Below are 25,030 nucleotides of genomic sequence, written 5' to 3'. Positions count from 1 at the left end.
GCCTAATTTGAGCAAATTCATAGATACAATGAGTTATCTTTCCCCCATTGACAGTAAATCCTTGGGAAGAAAGATTGCTAGAGTATTACATTATTTTTGAATAGTAATTTTATGAAAAGTTACAATTAAAAAGAGAAAAACTGATGTAAATTAAAAATAGAATAAAGTGGGAGGGGATCAAAAGTGCAGAAATGGAAAAAATAAAATTTTAGCTAGACTTTAGTCCATCAATTCCAGAAGGAAAAAAAATTGAATCTCAATTATATATTAATCTTTAAAACCCTCTGAATCAGTGTATGTATTTGAATTCAAAATTTTCTAGATTTGTTTATATGTCCTTCAAAGATGATAAAATATCTCGTTTTATTGTTCACATTTGCAACATAAATTTTAAGTGCCTTTATAGATTCTAGAAAATTTCTCTGGTGACATGTAACAAGGAATATGTGATTCCTTACTGTCCTGTTATGTGTGAAAGGGTATAAATCTTTAACTAGCATACTCCACACCTGGAGTGCTGCCAATTTGCTACAATTAGTTCCTCTTTTTCCTCTTCTACTGGAAAGATCAAGGGCTGATATAGTGAAGACTATTTGGGTGTGTCCCATTTTAGTCATTGTCACTGGTGAACTAGTACCAGTGATATGTCTATACCGGTGGTTCCCAACGTGGGGCCCATGCACCCAGAAAAGCAATTTGATTTTTAATGGGGGCAATTTGAACCTTGTTTAAACCAAGTTAATGGCCTTTTAGGCTTCCTCCACATGAGTAGAGTTCACTATTTGAGTAAAGTTAAATTATATGTCAATGGGGGTGGGGGTGGGGAATCAGGATTTTAAAGATGCTTAGGTGGGGCATGGCCAAAAAAGGTTGGGAACTACTGGTCTATACTGACAACCTTTTCTGCTGATACAACTAAAGGAGAGTATGTGCTATCTTTCTAGTAGAATTTTCTGCTGGTAGAAAATGAATTTATTTTAATTCTTGTAGCCATCCAATTGACCTTTAGTTAGCTTTGTCATCAGATCTTTAATGTAGGACCGAGTACTTTAGGATCAAAGTTTTACTTTATACAAATGAGTATATTGTCCTGAACCACAGATATAATTGGTCTTTCTTGTTCCTGTGCAATAAATACTCAAATAGGCTTGTGCCTTTGAAGACCAATATTCTAGAATGTTTTCTTGCTGCGCTGTGTGATCCTACTACTTTCTACTTAATGTTAAATTGCCCAAATCTCTTCTTTTACTGCCATACCATTATTTAATGAGAAATATTCTCACTAAAAAGAATATTGTACTTTTGCTCATGCTGAATTTGGCTGTATGTGGTTCCCCCCCCCCTCCTTAAAATGTTTTTCTTTTATCCTAAAAAGGTATATATTTTTCATCACTCTGTTCTTAATTCATGACTTGTTAGCAACACGTTTCTTTAACTTAAATCTCTTTGCAATTATCTCAGCTTTAGGTGCAAATTACCACCCTCAAGACATTTGCAGTAAATGGGTAACATGAATATCTTTTCATCTGGATGAAGAACTTTATGAAGACTTCAATGTCCATTGCCAGAATTTCATGCCTCAGATATGATGGAACATTGTTCCACCTCTTTCATGCCTCACCCTTTGAGGAGGCTTTAAAAGCTACTACTATGATTTCTGTGAGAGCATATTTGTTCTCCGTCCCAGATGCCTCTCTACATCGCCAGCTTCAAATAGATAACCAAGTTCTTTCCTTGAGATCAGGGACTCTGATTCCAACTAGCTGTAACAATCTGCAGTATCCTGACTCCAGGAATATTGTTTCTATTTCTGGTATGGCACTCAAGAAAACTAACAGGGGATATATTTTGCTCTTTCCATAGGAAGAAATATAACACAAGTTCTTATGCACACAGCAGTGCAGCATCAAGTCCTGCATTTTTTGTACTGGCCAGATGAAACATTAACCATTCTGCTACAGTCGTTAGTTGCAGGACAACTAGTTTCTTTTTTATTAACACTGCTACTTTTATGGCATTATTTGATTTTAGAAGCATCTTAGCCTCAGCAGCATTTTGGTCCTACCTTATTTGAAAAGATTTGCAAGAATTTCTCCTGAGAACCAACCACATATTGGCTCTTGGTCTCAGTATTTTATCCAGACTTAGTCACTTGATTGGTGCAATTTATGTTTATGCCCTAGTGGTTTGGCATCAAGATGGGGAATCCTTCCTATGCTGCATTCCGGATCGTAGCAAATGATGCTGTTCTCTTTGTTATTAATCCATTTTTTCATTTCGGTAGGGACAATATGGCATTCATAGTTGAAGATCTCTGTCTTAGAATTTTTATTGCCAACTGCTTTCTTCGTATGTCTCCCTGCTTTGCTAAATGACCATTACCTGGATAGTAGTTGTGTTTTCAGTGTGGGACTGATAAAGTCTTCTATAGTTTTATCTTCAAATACGTCTTTATATCTAAGCAGTCCTTACCTATGACACAGTAGTTTATTTCTTTGGAATTAGCTTTGACTTAAATACCTAGCCACCCAGGGCCGGATTTAGATGAAAAGAGGCCCTAGGCTATTCCACTTATGGGGCCCTTTCACCTCCCATTTTTAAGTTTGTAAATTACATGAGAGATAATAAAATACATCATTACTGTGATATATATCAATATATTAAATGAAACATGTTGTGATTGGTACTAACCTTTATAAAAAAATGTGGCACGGATAATAAATAAAAATAAAAGGCCCCTCTTGATCTTGAGGCCCTAGGCTGAAGCCTAGTTAGCCTATAGGAAAATCCGGCCCTGTAGCCACCTTACTACCACAGAAATTTCTGCTTTCATTTCCTTCTATAGTTGTTTCAGCAACTATACAGTATACTCACTTCCGTAATCTATTTAGTAGCTTCTACTTACACCATCATCTTATTAGTCACTTTTGATATTTCTTGGCCAATTATGCGTTAAGATCCAGAATATTGTATTTCATTTCCAGACTTAATCATTGCTTACCAGAACTGTCATCATAACCTGCATTGGGACATCAACTTCTGTATGCAAAGGTGTTTTGACATATCCAGAACATTTCCTGAATATGTCCAGGGCTGAATAACATTTTTTTTAAACTACTCTATCCCAAATTCTGTTATAGTTGATTCTTCAAAGAATAGGCTGACTTAAAATGCCTTCCACACTAATGAATGAGGAAAGACGAAAACCTCTGAAATTTTCCTTTCAGCTCACCATGCATCCATGGCTCACTATTAGTATTTTTCTATGGGAGAAGATGGCTAAGGTTTTTGAACATTTACTTGAGGACAAGAATCTTTTGGCTTAGATATTTTATGCAGAAGCTTGCCATTTATTTGAGCCACAAATCAATACATCCTGCCATGTTGCAGACTGTGCATAAAATAATATAGCTGGAGCTTTTTCCCTCAGGAGGCATGCATGACTGCACTTCTCTGGCCTTGTCAATGAAGATCAGCCCCTATCAAAGATTTGCCATTCACTGATGCAGGCCTCTTAACAATAGGATGGATGATACCTTATATAGAATTCACTAGTTGAGAGATAAGCTGAATATATTGGGATTAATTCACAACCATTTGCTCATCTTTTCAATAGTGGGGCATACCATATATCTTCACATTGACAATGTCCTAAAGGATAGTCAGTACTTCAGTTAACCAAGAAAACAGAATTTGAAGATTTGTTGGCTTCAAAACCAACAGTGATTAATTTAGTCAGTTGTAGCATTACTCGCCACTAGAATAGTTGTGATGTTCTTTCTGGTTGAATGCTGGACTCTCACTTCTCCACCACCTATTCTGACTTTGAGGAATCATGCAGATAGCTATTTCAATGGAAAGGAAAAACAACCAACACCCATACCTTGTGGCTTTACCGTTTCCCCCCCAAAATAAGATAGGATCTTATTTTCTTTTGACCCCTGAAATAAGCGCTTGGCCTTATTTTCGGGGACGTCTCTTTATTTTTGAGGTGCAGGAGGCGGTGAGTGTGATCACTTCATGGCTGCTGCAATATTTTTGGGGAGGGCTTATTATCTGAGGAGGTCTTATTTTCGGGAAAACAGGGTATGATTAACCATCAACTGGGTGAAGACAAATTATATTGTATTACCTTCTGTATTCATTTTCACTTCAGGCCACAATCATATTGTATCTTTTGGTTAACAATGTGGTGAATTTGTATTTGTTAAATTAATTCCATTTTATAACCCAGCAAGTATTGATGCCACTTGGAAACCGCCTGCTGTCTAATGTTGTAAGACCTAATATACAGCCTTTGCATGTTTTGCCACAAAAGATCTCCACAAATGGATTGTTTTCTCTTTTAATCAACATAATATTCAATTTTTGAAGCTTCTAAAAATTATAGGCTTCCTCCTTAAAATGGTATCTAATATTTCTGCCTTTCATGAGTCTGTTTATGGTTTGTTTGTTTTTCACATATAACAACCAATATATTTATGCTACTTTTATGTACTTTCCTCTCCTCCTTTTTCTAGGATGGCCCCTTAGTGAAATTTCTTTTTTTTAAAAAAAAAACTAGCTATTTTTCAGTCATTTAAGAAAAGGAAAATAGCATTCCTTATGGCAGTGACTTCAATGTGAAGAGCAGGCAGGCTTTGTATCTTGCAGGTAGAGCCATTTAATCTGATTTGATATTATGACAAGATTCATGCTGTGATTTAACATAACTTTATCTCTAAAATGGTTTATAATTTCTATTTTTCTCAAGACATTGTACCATCAATCATTTCTCCTAATCCTGTTGGATATTGAGGATCATCTTTTCATAGCTTTGATGTGAATTACAGTTTGGTCTTTTACATTAACAGATATAAGTCATTTCATAGATACCAAGAGATTATGTTTCTACGTTCATAATTTGCCGTTCTGATACATGGCCTTCCCAGCTTTTTTCTCAGTAAGTAATAGATTTCATATTTCTGTTTTATTAATTAGACTTATAATATCTTTGAAATTCAGGCACAATTTTTAAAAAGCGGAAGATCCATTCCTTTCAGAGTGTTTCTAACTAGTCTTTCTCAACTTTGCCGTTTAGAGGTTATATGCGTGCCAGGGAACTGCTCTTCCAGTTTCCAGCGCTCCAGCACATGCATGCCAGGGAGCTACTCTTCCAGTTTCTGGTGCTTCCCCACGCCCATGTGTGCGTTGCCATTTCAGTACTCAGTGCTGAAAAGGTTCACCAATATTTACTATAACTTTGCTTGATCCATCTGTATACCTTCTGTGGAGATTGTGTATCCCAAATAGTTTAATTTAAGTAGATCAAATGGTTATTTTTCTAATTTGGCAAAAAGCTCATTTTCCCATAACTTCGGCAATATATTTCTGACAGGTGACATGCAAGAAGGAATATATTAATATATTATATAATATAATATATTAATAAGCTAATAAAAACTAGTATGTCATCTAAATATACTATCATACACTAACGTATAATTTCTGAAAATATATAGTTCATAAATCTGGGGGGAAAACAGCATTCTGTGTTCACAGACAGTATTCTCCCACACTGGTGAATGGGGAGGGGGTGTACAGGGTGGAAATGGTGCTAGATCTGAATGCAGAGCAAAATGAGTGGAATACTTGATACATTGAAAATGCTACCCAGAGTAAGAGAGATCACGGAAGGCAGCAAGAGATGTGTATGCACTGTGATTGATGCACTGTTTTCACAACCAATATCCTAACAAATCCTGCCTCGACAACTGCTAGCCTTGCAGGAGTTAGTTGCTGGCCAAAATGAACAGGATTTTGTTTTTTGTGGGGTGGAGGTACTTCAGGGATAGCAAGATACCAAGCAAGGGGCACGGGAAATGACTCATTCCACATCAGGCACATGGAGGGGAGGGGGCAAGACTGATTCTTAGAGGGATGACTGTTATTTCTATAGAAAGAGATGATTTACAGGATGCCTCATGTGATCTTGGACAGTTACCAGCAGAAGGGGAATGACATAGCGATGTTTGGTTTTTACACTCACATCTCGTTTTCCCTGGAAATTCAGGAGGGGGTATGAGTCTGAAGGGGAGCATGATGTAATGGTATGTGGGAATGACTGTGGGGACTGGCCCCAAAGACACTATATAGGGAATAGTCAGGTGAGAGACAGCATAATTCTCAGCTGGGGAATGGGTAGGGCAAGAGGCTCAGAAAAGACTCCCCCGAATTTTTCAGGGAGGTAAATGAGATAGAAGGAGAATTGTACTTTCAGACTTGCAAGATTCTGTTACTTTAGTCTTACAATAAAGTAGAATTTGCTTATCTAGTTACATTTCTGGTCCACTTGGTAAGGCTGATAGGGAAGGATAGAGTATCTCATTTCCTTTGATGTTGAATTCAGAAAAAGTTCCTTAAAGATAGACAGTATTTTTAAATCTGCAACTTGGTGTTGTCTCCATGTCTACCTTTTCCTAATTTAATGTCCTCTCTCCGTTAATGTCTTTAGTTGATCCATTTGAGTTGAAATGAATACCCTTGTGTGAATCCAATCCACACTCAACACCGCCCCGAGTCCCTTCGGGGAGAGGGGGCGGTCTAGAAATATTGAAAATAAATAAATAAATAAATAAATAAATTAGATGCAAATATTGTGAACAATAGCAAGATGGGCACTTAAAACTGAGGATATACAACCCTAAAACTTCTGCTACTGCTTTTCCCCCCTTCCCAATCCCCCCCATAACCTTGTATATTCTTCTGACATTGCCTAAATGTAGACGCTTTTTCTCCATCTTAGTGGAAGTTTAGGTTGATGTGAAAGCAAGAGCTCAATTCAATGATATGGTGTTTAGAATATACCTGCTTCCTACAATTTTAAGAGGTGGTTTATTCATCTTAACGGAGCGTGTATGTAGAAGGTCTAAGATTGACATCTTTGGGATTAGTTTAGCCTTGCATTTTTCCCAGAGGTCGTCGTCATGGCGTTCTGGAGGTTTGTAAAATAAATGGGGCTAGCATTCTTCTTGGGACCACATGATAAAAAGTAATACATAATGTTTAATTTACTGTCTCCATAGCTAGTATAGCCATTTTTCACATAATCATATTGAATTAGAACTAGTTGCATGGATAGATGGGGAGCCAGCAAACTGGCTGTTGGAATTTGATGGAGGTTCTGAGAAGCTGTGCAGATAGAAAGTAGAGCTGAAAGGTTGACTTTCATATTTTTATATCTTTACTGAAGCAAATTGAAAGCTAAGGTACCTTTAACACTTTCTGTCAGGTTACTACAAGAAGAAAAAGGGAGTTATAATGCAACCAATAGTCCTGTAGATCTCAGAATACTGATGCAGCCCATTAATATACAGGGAACAGGATTTGTTGAAATAATATTTGCAGTGTGGCAGTTCCTTCTGATAAAAAATAAGGCAAAGGATTATCTACAATATGTAATTTTATAAAGTAAGGATGGGAAAATTTGAAGGGTCACTGGTTGAAATTCAGCCTTTTGACCTTCCAAAGGGCTGCCAGAAGCTATTCAGTATAATGTCATTGGAAAGGGCAGAACTGATCCATTTTTATTTTTTTTTGCTGGGGAGGATATTGGGGTACTACCCCTTGCCAAACTACTTGAAATAAGCTCCTGAAATTTTGTCATTTTGAAACTAAATTTCAATAGCATGAAATGGCAGTAGAGCAGAAAAGACATGTACAGCTTAAAAGCTGCAGGTTATTCTAATTCTACAGATTCGAGTACAGCATTTGCTCCCTAAATGATAATTTTCCTCTAATTTATTTAATATGCATTTTATACCTGTTATAAGAAAGTGCCAAGCCCATTTTCAGCAATGACAATATTTCAAATTTAGGAAAACAAATTTGGGTGGGTATTTATTAAGTTTTCTATTTAGGGTACTGTTTCTGTAAGCTGCTTGGAGTGACTGTGTGTTGGATGGCTATATACATTTTCTTAACAAATAATAATAATGTGAAACTTTGAGGCAAAACAACATTTCTTGTAAACTAGACACTCATTTTATCGCTAGTGAGAATCCTTTCAGCTACCATGAATTCAGCCAAAATTTTGTATTGAAGTGTTTTTATGTGACCAAGTGCTCAGTGGGAGTTCAATTCAACACAAAGAAAGCTTTAATTATGCATTATTGAATACATGCATATGCTGAGTATACGTAATGAGTTAGTTGAGTTTGGGATTACTTCAAAATTATTTATCTGCTACATTTGTATCCGGGTTTTTATCCAGGGACTCAAACATCCAACCCCCCCCTTAAATGCTGTGGGCCCTTATCTAACTCTAACTAGATGCTGATTGCTAGTTAAGATCCTTTGCATAGTTTTTAGCAATAAATCAGTTAAATCGAACCATCACACATGGACATGGTTTTTCATCGCACCTAAAAATATACTGTATACTGTATGTGTATAAAATAAAACTGGTATTATTATCAGATTATATGTAATAATTTGTGACCTTGCATTCATTTTGACATATAGGTTGCCACTTCATGTGTATATAGCTAGTATTCCTGAGATGATATTAACAACAACATTTACTTTCATTGAATATATTTCTTTGAATACAGGTACTTCAAAATCCACAATGGAGCCCAGAATTTTGGTTATAACTGGTTGTGGTCATAGACAATATTAAGGCATCACATGGGTAGAGTTGATTTTATGGCCATTTTTACAATGGTTATAAAGTGAGCATCACAGTTAATTCAGAATGGATAGCTTTTGCTGGAAACTGTCAAAAATATTGCAGATCACCATCAGGTGACTATGGCATATGGCACCCAGTCATAAATGTGAGCCAGTTGCCAAGCACCGAAAATGCAATCACATGACCACAGAGGAGGGACAGCACCTGTAACATAGGTAGCTTTTTAAAAGTCCATTGTAACTTTGAACTGTCATTAAATGACCAGTCCTAAGTTGAGAACTACTGTATTGTCAAAATATTGTTATTTTACATAAAACTTTGTACTTTAATAGAAGGAATTTTTATTTCCCTGCCCTGAAGTCTACAAGGCACTGATAACTTTCACAAATACCATTATACTGCTAACTCTTTCACTTTCTTAATCTGCTGTAAAAATAAGAGAAACTTCCAAATATCTGGGAGATTTTAGAATATTAATGAGAGATCGTATAACTATGTAATATTGTCATTTCTGAAATAATTTGTAGTAGTTCTTGTTCTGCCTATTCATTGTTGTATTTATATTATTTGAATACATTTGCTAAGGAATTTTCATTCATGTGAGGAAAAAATGAGTTTGTTTTTACCTGTTTGGATGTCTTGCTAGTATTCTTACAACTATTAAACTACAGTGGATAAACATGTAGCCATTTTAGAATGGAACTGCCATTGATTATCTCTGTCTCATCATTTTAGTTGTTCTTCGGATATGGGCTCCTATTTTAAAGAGTTAAATACTATAAAAATGTCTACCCTGAACACAAACAATTCCTACAAATAATACAGACCAGAAAAATTGCTTGAAGAATTTTTTAAAAAAAGACATGCTCCATTCTTATAATTCTGTCAATAAAAGTTTATGCAAACTATTACAAGAGAGAACCAAGGATGATAGGCTGGGTTTACATGACACACTAACCCATAGTTGACTTAATCATGGCTTTCTTAATTACTGCTACTGTATATCACATCGCCTGCTCCATTTTCCCTCTGCCTTCTTAACTGCTTTCCCTTTCCCCTTCTTTTCCTGCAGTCGATTTTGTTGTCAGCCTCTATCAAGCGGGAAGGAGATTCTCCAACAGCATCACCCCATTCCTCAGATGATATTCATCACTCTGACAGATACCAGGTGAGAATGATACCAGGAAGAGTCAGCTGATGACTGAAAGCCAGAAGCTACTAAATGGCACTAACAGATCTTCCAGGGAATGATGTTAGGCTTTGTATGTCATATGTAAATTCAGATAATTGATGTTTGATACATAGGTTTCTTTATCCTTGAAACCTTGACTAAACAGTACTATAATACAACAGTATTGCAAGTTTCTTTGAAAGGATTATATCCACTTTTTATTTTTTATTTTGCTTTATGTCATAGTAGTGGTTGATAAACAGGATTATTGAGTATGAGAATATTTGTGTGTGACAGTATAAATAGCCTAACAGTATAATATTGCACAGATATTACTTTTCAAGTGGATAAAAAGAAACGGCCCAATAAATTGCCCCAAATGACCAAGAAGAAATAATTAACTTTAAGGCTCCATTCTGAAAGTAGCATATAATGCAATTGTTTTAAGCAAACAAAAAATTGTTTTCTTAATGCTCAGCGGTATTTTTAACAGTTGCTCATTATAGTGTCGAAGCACCACTCATCTTCAAGCCGCCCAGGTTGAAAAACACTGGTACAATTGGTTCTTTTTATTGTCCAAAGCAAACAGAACTCATTGTCCAAATGAACATCTTAATTACATATAATATTCTACTAGTAGTTTTTTTAAATAAACCTCGAATATAAGGAGGTGATGAATGTTATAGATAAATAGCAATAGCACTTAGACTTCTATACTGCTTCATGAGTGGGCTACATCTTAATTGGAAAATAAGATGCATAGTTATTCTAATTAACTCTACTAATAGAATACTCTTTCTGGATATTGTATAACTGATTTATGTATATTAGCCATAATAATAGCTACAGTATTGTCATAAGCAGATATATTGTTTCACAATAGTTTTTAACATGTATTTAGTTCATTCTTTCAAAAAACAGTCAACACTATATAATAGAATGTGATAAATATTTGTAAGAGCATTTATTTATACATATCAAGAAATTCTCATACAAACTCTGGGATATTTCTTTTCTTCTTCTTTTCTTTCAAATTTTCTTTATTCTGGAAATTCAGATCTGATTAATTAAAAAACCAATGTATAATTGTTACACGAATTCAGCTGGGAAAATAGTCAAACCTCAAACATAAATCCAGCTGAGGGTTAATTAAAAAGACATTGTATAATAAATCTTCCTTTGATTCCATGGGCTGAACTTTCCATGAAATGACTTGTGTGTGTAAACTGAAGTATTACTTAATGGTACATTGCCATTTTTGTGACATTTATGCTCCTATGAAAATACTGTATAATAGGAAGAGATTAGTAGACAAACATTTCCTACAGATCAATTTTATAAGAAGATATCATAAAAGCCTGAACTTATCAACTTGGTGGTTTAAATGTAGATCACTATTAGCATTTTGTATCCTTAAAATGTTACTTATATATTACTTCAGCTTGTATACCTTTTGAATCACAGTGACTCTGAATGGCTAACCACCAGCCTATCCAGGAGTAAAAATATACCGGTTTAAGTAAAAGAAATACCCAAACAATGTGCTACTTTTCAGAAGATACTAGAAACTTCATATGGACAATCTGAATTTTGAATGTTACCATAATAGAAGTTATAATGAGGCTATGCATTTCAATATATTTTGATATTAATATAACCTGTTCTTATAATTGAATGTTCGGGAGTAACAAAATTAGGAAGTAATAAAGTTGATTACAGAACATTTTAGACTGATTAGGAAATTGGGATCTTCAGTACTATTTGTTATTCAGTGGCTTTAATTTCAATCATTTGAAAAAACAGAAAAATTAAATCTAAATATTTTACAATTTACACATGTACTTTAAAATCCAAGAAAATGAATTTAAGAAATTCATCTTAAATTTTGTACCATGTACTATTTGTTCTAGTAAATTGAAAAGCAGAATTCAGTTAGGGGCAATTTCACCTGGCAAACTTAAACTGCTTGACCCTTGTAATGTTGCCTGGAAAACAAACCATCTTAAGAAAATGTCATATGGATTTCAAACTTTGGCTGACCTGTATGACAGTTATCATGTCCCAATTAGTAGATTTTCCTGATTCTGTTTATTTCCCACCCATTCTTGGAAAGAAAGAACCAATCACTTTCCTTTCTGAAAAGAGTTGATTCTAAGAACACATACTTTCTGTTTGCATGAACAAACATCCAACAATCATTGAATAATATTGCTGGACGAGCCTTAGAGGTCTTGTCCAACTGTAAAGCAGGAATTGCTTACTCTTGTTGAGCATTTCTCCAGGGCACTGGGAAATGAGAAAAACTACTTTTTTATAATTCTTGGTATCACTTCAGCTAGAAGGAGAAACTGTAAAACATTTGTCAACTTCACTCCAGTGTGTGTGTTGGGGGCGGGGTGTCACTTTTCCCACACACTGTCCTTTCCGTCACTTGTAGAACTTTTCCCAGTTTCACCCTGGTATCCAAAATTAACAAGTGCCATGAAAGAATGAAATGAAATAAAGCAGACAGACCACTTGGCATGGCTTATGCTGGTATAATTGAGGAAACACTGCTTTAGACACACGGCAAGAAAATATGTCTTCACAGTAGGCTGGGGATGGGTTAAAGATGATGTTTTGTGTTGCTTTCCTGAAAAAATAATTAGTGGCTCCTCTTTATGCCCTACATCATCACTTAAAATTCCTTAGTATTGAGTTGAACATTTTACTCACACTAGGGAAACAGCATTGCTTTTCAAAATGGTATTTTTATTCCGTATCTTTTTTTTTACATGCTTATGAATTTGAATAGGATTAATGACATGACATTTTTTTCCAAAAAGAAAAAAACCTGTTCCAGTTAAAAAATTCTTTGCATCTATTTCTCTAACACAAGAAATCAATTTAGGTCAGGTCATAGAAAATATGGAGCACTCCTATCTCTCACTGTAATAAATTTGAAATGAGAATGCTAAGCATTACACCAAGTCAGGTTATAATATTCCAAACCAGGAAAGGAGGAGTATTGGACTGTAAGTAGAAGGAAAATGCATGATGAGAGTACAATTTACTTGAAGAAAAAAATCCATTAAAAATCAGATTTCATCCTTTTTCTCTAAGCTAAGTTGTAAGTAGTTGAAATGAGGGAGGAGCCAATTACATCCCAGTTTCAGAATGTATAGCCCGATTACATCCTAGCTTTTGTAGAATAATTAATGCATGGTTTCTTTTAGGTATATAAATATACAATATAAATCTCATTAACATATTATTGAAGCATTTTCTTCTGTTTACCCAGGTACTCATTTTTGCTATCTCTTTAGTTTATAAAATATATGTCTTCATTGGTCATTGGTTATATTTATGTGACTTGATTTACAGTCAACAAGAATGTCATCCCACACATACAGATGATGTTCATAAACAGAAGTATTTGAAGAAATTATCTATGACGGTCTTTAATTCTGATACAGTGTTTTGAACCTCTGAAAACAAAGACCAGTAAATTGTGGTACACTGTGTTCTTAGTGGAGTCACCTGTCAAGTACAATATTGTCAAAGCATCTAAACAAGAGTTTCAGTGTACTAGAATGAAGCTGCCAGCTAAGATTGTGTTAAAACTGCAAATAACCATTTTCCTTTCTCTTTTCCTCTGAATCCCAGTAAAATAGTTTACTGTTTTAGTTCCCAAATGCTGTCTTAATATTTATGAAATGCAAAGTTGTCCATTCATACAACAATTTGTGATGGATGTGTTTCCTATAAATCTTATAAAATCAATGCCTACCTGACATGCAGAAGAACAATTAGGAAATATAAAGGAATAAAGAAATTTGAAAGACTTCTAAACATATTTATATCTTCTTTTCAACCATTTATATCTTTTATTTAATTTCAATTATTTACAGTATCTCTGACTGTAAAATATTTAATATAAATGAGATGAGAATTAATACTAATGCACTCACATGAGTTAAAGTACACTGTTAGGTATTAATTATTACTAGTAGTAGTGCCAGTGAAAATATATGTGTATGATAAGGATTCCGAATTTGAGGGTAATGTCAGAATAAGCATAATAATAGAGTAATATTAGAAAAACACAAAGGATAGAGATCTTTGCTAAACCCCATCACTGAAAGTCTACATTGCTGCCCTCCATGCAATGCTAAAAGAAAATATGGGCAAAATTTTCTATATTGAATTAATTCAGTGATTTAGGATTTTAAGAAATTCTCAAGGTTTTTGATGTTTTGATCAGTTTTAACAATAAAATCCTCAGCTCAAAAACACTCTCCCACCTGATTGGCTTTAATACTTGAAAAGTCTTTGATAGCTTTACACTAATAGAATACGTCTCAGGTATACAGGACATAGTTCCTTCTCTTTTCCTATATAAGAGAACGATGGTGTATGTGTGACCTGATAGCAGTGTTCCAATATTTGAGGGATTGCCATAGATAGGACGGGGTCAACCTATAGTCCAAAGCACCTGAGGGCAGATGGAAATTTATCAAGGAGAGATCCAACCTAGAACTAAGAAGAAATTTCCTAACAGGGAGAACAATTGATCAGTGGAACAGCTTGCTTCCAGATATTGTAGGTGGACTGGTGGTTTTTAAGAAGAGATTGGACAGTCAGTGTAGGCTTTCCTGTCTCTGGGATTGGGCTAGAAGAACTCCAACGTCCTTTTTAACTTTATTATTCTATAGGCTTAACTTTCTTGCAACAACAATTTGGAAATAACACAGTAAAATGATGTCTGACAGTTTTAGTAACATTTGAATTTGAAATTAATCCAAATTTATTTGGATCCTACTACAAAGAACTACAATTCACCAGAGCCAATTCCTATTGACTTCAATAGGATTAAACATTTACAAGACATGAGCATATTACATATTGATCTTTATTTACTTTAATAAAAGGGTAAATTGCTTATGTATTCAAACTGTGTACTAACTACTATTCCTATTACATACAAGGATATTTCAAGAGTCTCATAAAATGAATATTTTTCTGACAGTGAAATAAATATGATGCATACTATGACATTTTTAAGACTAAAGAAATCTACCATCCAAACAAATCTGGGGTGTCATATTAGAAGAGCACCCAGGAGCTGCATGATTTCCTTTTTACAGGCAGTAGTCTAACAATATGGTCCTAAAGTTGGACTTTGAATGGATGTTTGTACTTTCAAAGCTGCATCATATTTGCTATTCATGCTTATCAGACATAGTGAAATTTTTCAGCTGTTACATTTCTATTTTGTTTTTCTAGAAGTGAGTTTAAAGCATCTTTTCTGACGCTTTATAGTTGAAGATTCCATAGTATGTTTACCCAAATTAATGCAACTTTGGTTTAATGAATTTACTCTTTCAAGGATTTGCACAACATACTAAACCTTAAATCTGAAAATTAAATTTATGTAGTGTAGATATATGTTTTACATGATTGTGTTTCCATTTTGTCTGGAAATGTTGCAGCAAAAACATCATGTAGTAGTTGAAAAAACAGCAGTTGTGACATAAACTTTTGTGGATTGTGATCCATTTCATTAAATGCATGGACAGCAATCCACATAATTATTGGCAAAATACACGTGTATTATGAACATAAATCAGGATGGAAATTACGCACTGCCATGCCATTTCCAGTGCTGCCATTAGCAAGATATTTTTTTCGTTTTAGGAAATGTGTATTTATGTCTTGGCCAGTAATCATTCTTTACTTCTTGATCAATATAGGGTCGGGCTAGTGAAACCAGGATATTGGGCATCTGCCAAAGCTGCTGCTACTACAAAAATAGGGGCACGGGTCTTTGCAGCACTCTTTATTTAATTAAGAGGAAAAAGAAAGAATACTATCGGTAGCCTTGGTCTTTTATTGTGAAGAGGAAAAATGCTGCTTTTCAAAGTACAGACCCGGCGCGCTCTTGAGCGCGGATTTGTTTTAAGGAGTTGTGTGAGTCGCAAAGTTGTTAGAAAAGGCGACGCGGACGACCTGACGGGGAAAAAACTACACATTTCAGGCATCCGGGCTGCGGTAACCGGTGTTTACAAAAGTGATTGAGCAACGCGCTATTATTATGACAGAAACCCCCCTCAACCCTCGTCCGCCCCCAGCCTTAGTTGCCATGAGAACAACTCCCTCTGAACTCTCACCCCGCGTCGGCGACGGCTGGTCACATGATCGCAGCTAATATGGCGACGACCGCTGTTGAGGGGAGTTAATTGCAGGTGCCGGGGCCGTTGCCCGTATCCATTCTCATCCCCGGCCATGCAGAGCGAGAGGAGGGAGCCCGGTGGTCGGGAGGAGGTGCGAACGTGGACCGTTTCGGGGGCCGAAACCATTTTATTGCTAAGGAAGGGAATAGGTCTTGTTTACATCTAAAGGAAGCTGGGCCGTCCTTCCTGAGAGTGGGAGTGGTCTGTTTACATTCTCAGGATAAACTTGGAGAGGCCTCTTTTTATATAAAGAGAAAACGAATTATTTTAGGAATTGATTAGGAAACTAGTAGGTATGGCAGGACACGTTCGACGGGGAGGGGGGAAAGTTGGAGTTGTATTTAGAAAATGGGGCCAAAATAGATAACTCATCTGGCAGATCAGTTTGGAGTTTGAGCCAGCCTAAGATGGTGAGACAGGCAGGAAACCTGGTTACAGCTACTAATACAGTCTGAATGCTTTGGATAATGGACAATCTATGAACTTTAGAAAGCAAATGGGACTGGCAATATGTTGTAGGAGAGAGTTCTGAAAGTCCAAATATGACTTAGAGTTGAGCAAAAGAAAACATGGGAAGCTGTTAGGAAACTATGGATTTTTTTGAATTAATATATGAAAAACCAGAAAGGAGGGTTTTTAAGGGTTGAATGAAACTGGTGTGTATTTTGAAAAATATTCTGGGAGTGGGTTCCTTTCAAGAGTACTTCTTAAAGTTGATTGAATTATTCTCTGGTTTTCTCATTAGCAGGACCTTAATCCTATCTATTTACATTCTTGTGTCTTTTGTTCATAGACTTTTTTGCGAGTAAGGGCAAACAGACAGACCCGGCTGAATGGTGAGTGGGACCTATATTCTTGTCTTTTGTTAGGAATAATAATTTCCAGTATTAGTGTCTGATGGGGCTAATGCTCTCTTCCTTTAAAAGATTGTTTAGGAAGTTGTGACCTACAAGTTTAAAGCCTTACTTATCATTTGTGTTACCAACCTGTTTTTGTTTCTTTAAATCTTTCCTAAATTGGTGCTATCATTACCACCAGTACTGGATACTGTTTCAAATGAGATACTACTTAGACCCATGTATATTAAAAAAAATAGTGTTCTTATTTCATATTTTCCTTTTGGTAGTTTTTGCAACCACACATCATATCTGCTGTTCTTCAATTTCTGATCAATTTCTGTGTGTGTGTGTGTGTGTAAAATCTGGCACTGTAGAGAATCAAAATTAACTTTCCACATATTTAATTCCTCAGATTATTTGCCCTCATAGGAAAATCACATATGCAATATTTGCATGCAGTAATTTTTTTACAGCTTTTAGCACTGAGACTTTTAGTCAGATTAAAATATTAATACTATGAAATCTGAGTGTTTTAAAACAAAAATAAATTTCAAAAGCTGTAATAATTCTTTAATTCTATTTGTCAGTGCTTATTTCAATCAAAAGCAAATACACTGAAATCTCAAACATTCAAATTATAAAGTATTCTAAAATTGCAAGAAAAGAGTATTTTATTATGCATTCAAAATTACTAGGCAGCCGCAAGGTTGTAAGATCTATGTTAGTGGTATTTACAACACTGTAAGAGTGAACTCTTGAATTAAGATTAATAAGCACCATGCATTGTATTGTGAATACATATAATCTGTGTTTTACATTCATAAACTGTAGTACAATTTCTATTGAATACCCCTGGCATATGATTAATGAATATGCTATTGTACCATTTCATATATTGATCATCTCACAAATATTCCTTGCGGCATCTGGTGCTGTTATTGGAAAATGCCTAGTGCCGAAACACAAATATTTTTCCAAGACTTTTTAAAGCAAATCAGTTCTTGCTGGGTGTATTGGCTTCATTGAAATATAATATTAATCAAAGGCTTCTTGAGCTTTTGTTGCTGTGCAACAATCCAGATTTTAAAGGAAAAGGTGATTTGGAGCCCATTTAGGTATTGTACATACCCTGTACTTGCCAACAACTTTAAAAATCTTATCTTTTTCTGACTTTTAATGGTAGCTTTGAAATAAGGAATTGCTAACATATGTCATTTATGTACCCATATGTATTCCAAATAGCCCAAAACTCCCCCAAATAAATCTATCATAAAACTATTTTATAATACTTTGTGTAAAACTAAAAAGTAAATCCTGATTTCCATTACCCTATAATTCCAGAAAGTTAACTGCACATAGGCACACCTTCTCTGTAGTTGTCCCAGCCTTGAAATAACCTTCTACCTGAAATGTGAGGGATCCCTAGCCTTTGAGCCTTGCAGAAGGCTGTAAGGACCTGGTTTTGCCCAAATGTTGACCTAGAATGGGAATTGAGTCAAGAGATTGATTGGTCTGATGCCTAGTGAAATGGGGGAAGGTATTCCTGTTTTTACCAGTTATGAACTGAGTGGGATCATTATATGAGATAGATGGTCATATAAATTCTTTAAATAATGATGTACACATTAATTCTGAAAATAATTGTATCAATTCGTTTCCAAGGGTGAATTGAATACAATTCTTAACTATACCAATCTGGAATATGCAGAAGAAATGGTATGATCTGAGCAAGTATTGATCAATGGAGAAGCAAAATTGAGTTAGAAGCTAATAACTAATAGGTAGGTTAGTAGACTAGAAAAAGACATGCTGGGTTTTTCTTTTCAATAGAGTACTCAACACAGGTAGAATGTGGAATACAAAATTGGATTTCAGTATGTAAATGATTACCTAGATCAGTGGTGGGCAACCTTTTTTTTCAACTGAGCCAAATCTCGCCAAAACCACGATTGAAATTTATTTGGAGAGCCGCATTTTTAAAACCGAAAATACATAGGATGGTACACTGTTTTTAGTTTCAATAAGTTTTTATTGAGAATATTCCGCATGCAAGTATCCACATAGGTCGGGAGGATACAAATAACACAACTAATAAAATAAAAACTTTAGAACGATATTATTTATCGATAATGTTAAATTCCGTAAAATTTGCCTTACAATGTAGAGAAAATTACATCCTGACAATGACTGACAAAGTCACAACCAATAATGTGAACATTGGCCTTGCATTTCCTTGGATAGTTTGAGTAAGTCAGGTTTGTATGTTGTTGCTTTTAATTTCATCTCCCTCTCCCACTTTCTTTCTTTTTTTCTTTTTCTTTCTCTCTCTCTCTCTGGCTCTTTGTCTCTCTCTCCCTCCCTCCCTCTCTGTCTCCCTCTGTCATTTTCTCTGGGTGTCTATCTGTCTGTCTCTCTCTCTCTGTATCTCTGTCTCTCTCTCCTCCTTCCCCCATCTCTGTCACTCTGTGTGTGTGTGTGTGTGTGTGTGTGTGTCTCACTCACTCTGTGTGTGTGTGTGTCTGTCTCTGTCTCTCCCTCTGTCTCTCTCCCCTCCCTCTCTCTCTGTCACTCTGTGTATGTGGGTGTGTCTGTCTCTCACTCATTCACTTAATCACTCACTCTGTGTGTGTCTCTCTCTCTGTCTGTCTATCTTTCTCTCCCTCCCTCCCCCTCTGTGTGTGTGTGTGTGTGTCTGTCAGTCTCTCTCTGATTCCCTCCCTCCCTCACTCCCTCTCTCTGTCTGTCTGTCTCATTCACACACACACACGCACACACACACACACACACACACACTGGTCACCTTGTTGAGTGTTCCAATCACATTTGAAATGTGATTGGAACACTCAACAAGGTGACCACAGTGTGTGTGTGTGTGAATGAGACAGACAGACAGAGAGAGGGAGTGAGAGAAGGAATCAGAGAGAGACTGACAGAGACGAATCAGAGAGGTACTTTTAACTACCTGGCAGCGGCGTTTTGGCTTGGGGGGCTCCTCAGAACTTCCCAAGACATTGGAGGGAAGTTTACAGCCCTCCCTCGGAACGCTTCGGAGGGAAGCTTCTTCAAAAGCCCTGGCGAATGACAAGAAGTCTCCCAGGCTTTAATTTGCCGAGCTGTGCGCACGCGCCTGTTTTCCACGCCGTGGAGCAGCGGCGAAATTCTGGGCGGCGAGAGATGATTCCGGGGGCCATCCGGGAAGATGAGGAACGCGAGGGGGGACCCTGCCCCCCCACTGATGGCCCCCGGAATCATCGCTCGCCGCCCAGAATCTCGCCGCTGCTCCACACCGTGGAAAACAGGCGCGCGCGTACAGCTCGGCAAATTACAGCCTGGGAGACTTGTCTCGCCGGGGTTTTGCAGAAGCTTCCCTCCGAAGCCCGAGAGGAGGGAGGGAAGTGGGCGCCCGGCACACAGAAGAGCCAGATTAAAATGTTTAAAGAGCCGCATTTGGCTCGCGAGCCGCGGCTTGCCGACCACTGACCTAGATTATAGAACAAAAGTAGGTGTGATTCAAGGCTTCCTAGCAATACAAAAGTTATGTAATACATACAAAATAAGGCCCTGCAAAACACAAGAGCCCTTCTAAAACTCCAAAATAAAAACTCCAGGTAAACCAGAACAAGTACATGAGGTAGTGTAAATTAAGACTAAGTCTGAATTTGTGCTGTTTGGATTAACAAAGCAAAGCCTGTCACCATTGTGTAGTTTTGTATAGAAAAGGAAGCAATGAATGTGTTTGAAATATTTTTGTAGCAATTTAGATCCATGATTAATCCAGAAGGAATACTTAAAAAAAAGTGACTATCAACAACACTCTGGGTCATGAAATCATTCCAGTGACAGAATCGTTATTGTAATGTTAACACTGATTTCCCTATGCCCTGGTTATTTAAGAAAAATAAATCTAATAATTTAAAATGTCTTGTGCATTTTAAAACTATCAAACTTTCTTTTATCATGTCTATTTCACTGATAGACCAAAGTCTCTTACAAAATTTCAACTATATTCTAACTGAGGGACTGCAAAAACTAACCTGACTAACTGTTGGGAATCTTAAATGATAGTTAGTTTTTCTGTTATTTTGTTCAGGTTTATTCTTTTTTTAAAAAATCTTTGGCTTAAACATTAGGAAAAAACCAACCAAGCCCCTCTCTTTGCTCCTGTGACAAGAGTACTGGGTAGAAGGATTAGTGAGCTAATTAGAAATGATTTCATCTATCAGCACTAATTAACAATACTGTGGTCTCACTTGTGTGTTCTTTTGAGCTGTTCTCCTTTGGGACAGCTTGGCAATTGCCCCCCTTCCTCTGGGGCTACTCCATCCTTCCTATGCTGATTAGAAGTGATAGCAGAGCTTTATAGCAGCAATTGGAAATTCTACTCACTCGTTTTTCAAACAGGCTCAGTTCCTTGTTCCCATTCCTGAATTCCACCATCAAGCTATTGCTAACTTTTTTGTTATCTTCCTTTTGCTGTATTTAATGTTTGGTCTCTGCCACTCTGCTTTGTGGGCAAGAGCATTTTTTTTTTACAATAGTTGTTATATGTTTTTTAAAGTTGTCTCCACCACTGAGAATGCATAATAATAATGTAGTCTTATTTTCTGAATTGTGTCAAACAGTCGTCAGCCTAGGAAAAAATCAATCCCTTTACATTACCTGTACATCATGCTAGCATATAAATAATAAACATAATAATCCAGCAACATGAAAATTGGTCCAAGAAGCTTTGCAAATAGTTAGAATCCAAGTTATTAACATTAATATTTTTTTAACTTTTACAATTTCTCCTTCAGTTAGCATTACAATTACAACATTTCAATTAGCTTTGCAGTGAAAGATTTATTTTAAAAAGATGCAATCAGATATTATTCCAGGTAGTCCTTGAAAAAAATAATATTATCAACATCCTGGTAATTGAGGATAGTTTTTTATTTAAAAAAAGCAAAAGGTATTGAATGTATAACATGGAAGTCTTCTTGATTGCAAATTAACTAGATGAGTGATTAAGAATAAGTGATTGTAGATTTTGTTAGTGACTACAGATAAGGAGGTTTCTAATGACTATTCTTTAGTGCATTTTTATTGCATTTTTTTTCTGGGGTGTATTAATACTTGCTCTCATGAACATGGAAACGTGCAGCTTCCTATATGAGGAATTCTAATTTCCTTTCAAAAAATGTTACCCTTATTAACCTGAAAATTTAGGATCTTTTACATGGAGCTGTTTTCTACTTATCTGATCCTGAAAGCATGAGATAAATTATTAAGAGCAAGGTTTATTATTGCAGAAAAGTTTTTTGTTTTTTGTAAGTGTCCTAATACTAAGAGGGTAAAAGCCAGAGCCACTTGTGCTATTCTGGAGAAATGATCCAGAGTTAATGGGACTTGTTTCCTTATTTAGTGAAAAGTAGGTGCCTATAAATTTGTTGGGAATCGTTGCTTGAGAAAAAATGTGATTGGAAGAAAAATGGAAGGAGTTCAGAGAAATAGACTAGAGAATAATATTATTAAAATATTTCATGACTGATAATTTTATGTCAACTAAAGTTAACCATGTAATTGAACAGACTTTGTTTTTCCTGCATTTGCATTCTCAAATTATTAGTAGCAACTTACATTTACCAGTTTTCCTATCCATGTTTTGTCTTCAGAGTATTTTTGAGATCATTTTTCATGCTTTGTATGAATTCTATGAAGTTGCAACAAATATAACATTTATGTTATACATTTATGCAACATATAGCAACATATAATCATCTCATATTAACTTTGTCTGAACCATAATTGATCAGTGCTTTTGTAGAGTACATATATTTATTTCATTTTTTTATTTCCAAAGTCAAAATAAAAAATAAAGTAATAACAAAGAAAAAAGTATATAAAACCATAAAGTATCCCCCACTGGTTGAATATTGATAAATACGTTTCAGCTATAATAATTATAGCCCTTGAAAGCAGGTCCACAATTTATAACTTTTTTACCTTCATATTTGAAAAATTATTATACAACATTAAAAACTATCACAAATATTGAAATTGATACCATTTTATGACTTTTTTCCAGCAGTTGTTAAGCTATTCACCATAGTCATTCAGTCATTAAGCAAACCCATTGTTCGCTATGGGGAATTTTCATCCAAACCCAGAAATGAACACTGTTTTTCAGCAAAATAAAAAGAAGTCTTAAATTGTAGTCAAACGGTCAACCCAAAATCTGGTCATGTGACTGCAGGGGAAAGCAGTTGTCGGAACTGGTTCATAAGTGCCTTTGTGGGGAGGGTGTCTTGCAACTTCAAATGGTCACTAAGTGATTGGTCATAAGTTGAAAACCAGCTAAATAAATTGGCATCAAAAGAGGGTTTAATTTATGTCCATTTAAACCTGAAGCCTAAATTGCTGCCATTCACTCCATTCATACATGTGCCCACCTAACTCAACCCTAACTGGACAGGCAGAAATCATCCTGAGAGGAGCATGGAGTGTGCACTCCCAGTGCAACCATCAGGAGTAGAACTCAGCACAAGACAGTTTGCCTTGAGATACAGATGAAGATGAGAGATTTTTGCCTGATCGCTCCTATTTGCCTTATTTAATCTTGTATTAAGCATGCATCCTTGAAATTTGGCCATTTTGCTACCAAATTTCATGCTTGAACTTTGTGCTTTTGGGGGGGCAGGGAGCTAGTAGTATAAGCAGCACCTTTTTACAGTAGTTTGAAAAAATGTTCCATAATAAAGTATTCTAAAATAAATAAATCTTGTTTGGCACCTTGAAGACAAAATGGTTACTGATACTTATTCTGGGGTGAATCCGGAATCTCTCTGCTTCAATTAATTTTCCCACCTTGAGGCAACTCAAATGGTTTTAGGTTTTTTTTACTAGAAGGGTGCAGCGCTACAATAATTATAGAATTAAGCATGATTTCTTGAAGACGAGGAATTTGATTTATGTTTGACCATGCCAAAGATGGAAAGATGAAGAGGATTAAGTTTAGAGTGCTCAAGATAAAATTCAACCCTGTGTGGTACTTACTTTCTAATTGTGTTCGTATTTGCCCTTTGCAAGGAATAGACATGAATACTATTGACACTGGATAGAGAACGGCTAATCTTACAAATGTAACCTGTTGTACTTTTCTTCTATCTCTGCTTTCCTTGAACAGCTCGGATTGGAAAAATGAAAAGGAGGAAGCAAGACGAAGGGCAGGTATGTCCCCTCTGCAGCCAGCCTCTCTCAGGATCCGAGGAGGAGAGGAGTGGGCATGTCGAACAATGCCTTGCAAAGGTAGAAATGCTAAGGAAACCCTTGCTGCCTCTCCTTTCTTTCTACACTCTCTGCTCTGCCTGATATCTGGATAGAAATCGAAGTTACCAATTGAAGACCTGAGACCTGAATGTTCCTTTGCAGATCCACTTGATTACTTGCTTATCATTTTGGCAGTCTTGTTACGTTACAGCCAATCCTCCTAGCCTTTCAAATGAGAATGGATTGTAGTCTCTGTTGCTATTACAGTAGCAGTGACAATCAGCACCCTCCCCACCGATACGGAGATTGAGCCACTGAAATGCAATGAGAAAATGGCTAGATTTTTGTAACAGCCCTTTTGGGAGGGGGGGGGGTAGGATTCAGTCATGGAAATTGTTGCCCTTAAAATACCTTAAACATGAAAAAAGGACCCTCTAAAATTAGGATATGATCTAATGATGCCCCTATGTCGCTGGGCACCTTACTATTGCCCTACAAAAGCATAGGAGGAAAATTGTGGCCTCTAACTTTGGTATCTTCAGAGGTTCTCCTGAGTTACAGGAGGCTTTTCCTACTTTTCTGGAGCTTGATTATAATATGAAATTTATTAACATTAATGCAATAAAACTGAGATGTAAACGTATTGGAGCGGAGAAGTGAAGCCAGTTTCTTTTCACCCTCAAAGTTATATATGTAGCACCTAGATGCTACTCTCCGTTTAAGAAAAAGTGACTACACACATCTAGTCAAGCATTGCTCTAGTTTTAATAAGTTTATTGGACCTTGGATCTAATTTTCCTACACCATTTATAGCATTTGTTAGGGTGCTCAGTAATTTCCTGGTGGAGTATAGCCTGTCATTCAGAACATGACAGATACCACATCCTTT

General features: G+C 36.1%; 1 protein-coding gene across 2 annotated transcripts in view; it reads left to right on the top strand.

The window, feature by feature from the left end:
* The window catches only part of RNF220 (ring finger protein 220), a 349,771-nt gene that overhangs the window by 259,872 nt on the left and 64,869 nt on the right, over nt 1–25,030 (top strand). The window contains exons 5-7 of one of the 2 annotated variants that reach the window (XM_081946336.1): nt 9,744–9,839; nt 16,848–16,890; nt 24,059–24,180. In XM_081946336.1, the coding sequence (XP_081802462.1) occupies nt 9,744–9,839; nt 16,848–16,890; nt 24,059–24,180 (261 nt within the window). Of the gene's footprint in view, nt 1–9,743; nt 9,840–15,985; nt 16,146–16,847; nt 16,891–24,058; nt 24,181–25,030 lie in introns of those variants that run through there. The other variant, XM_081946337.1, reaches the window with a different exon arrangement.

Source organism: Natrix helvetica (genome assembly GCF_964273705.1).
Source record: "Natrix helvetica genome assembly, chromosome: 3".
Lineage (NCBI taxonomy): Eukaryota > Metazoa > Chordata > Lepidosauria > Squamata > Natricidae > Natrix > Natrix helvetica.
This window is presented reverse-complemented; position numbering and strand designations above follow the sequence as displayed.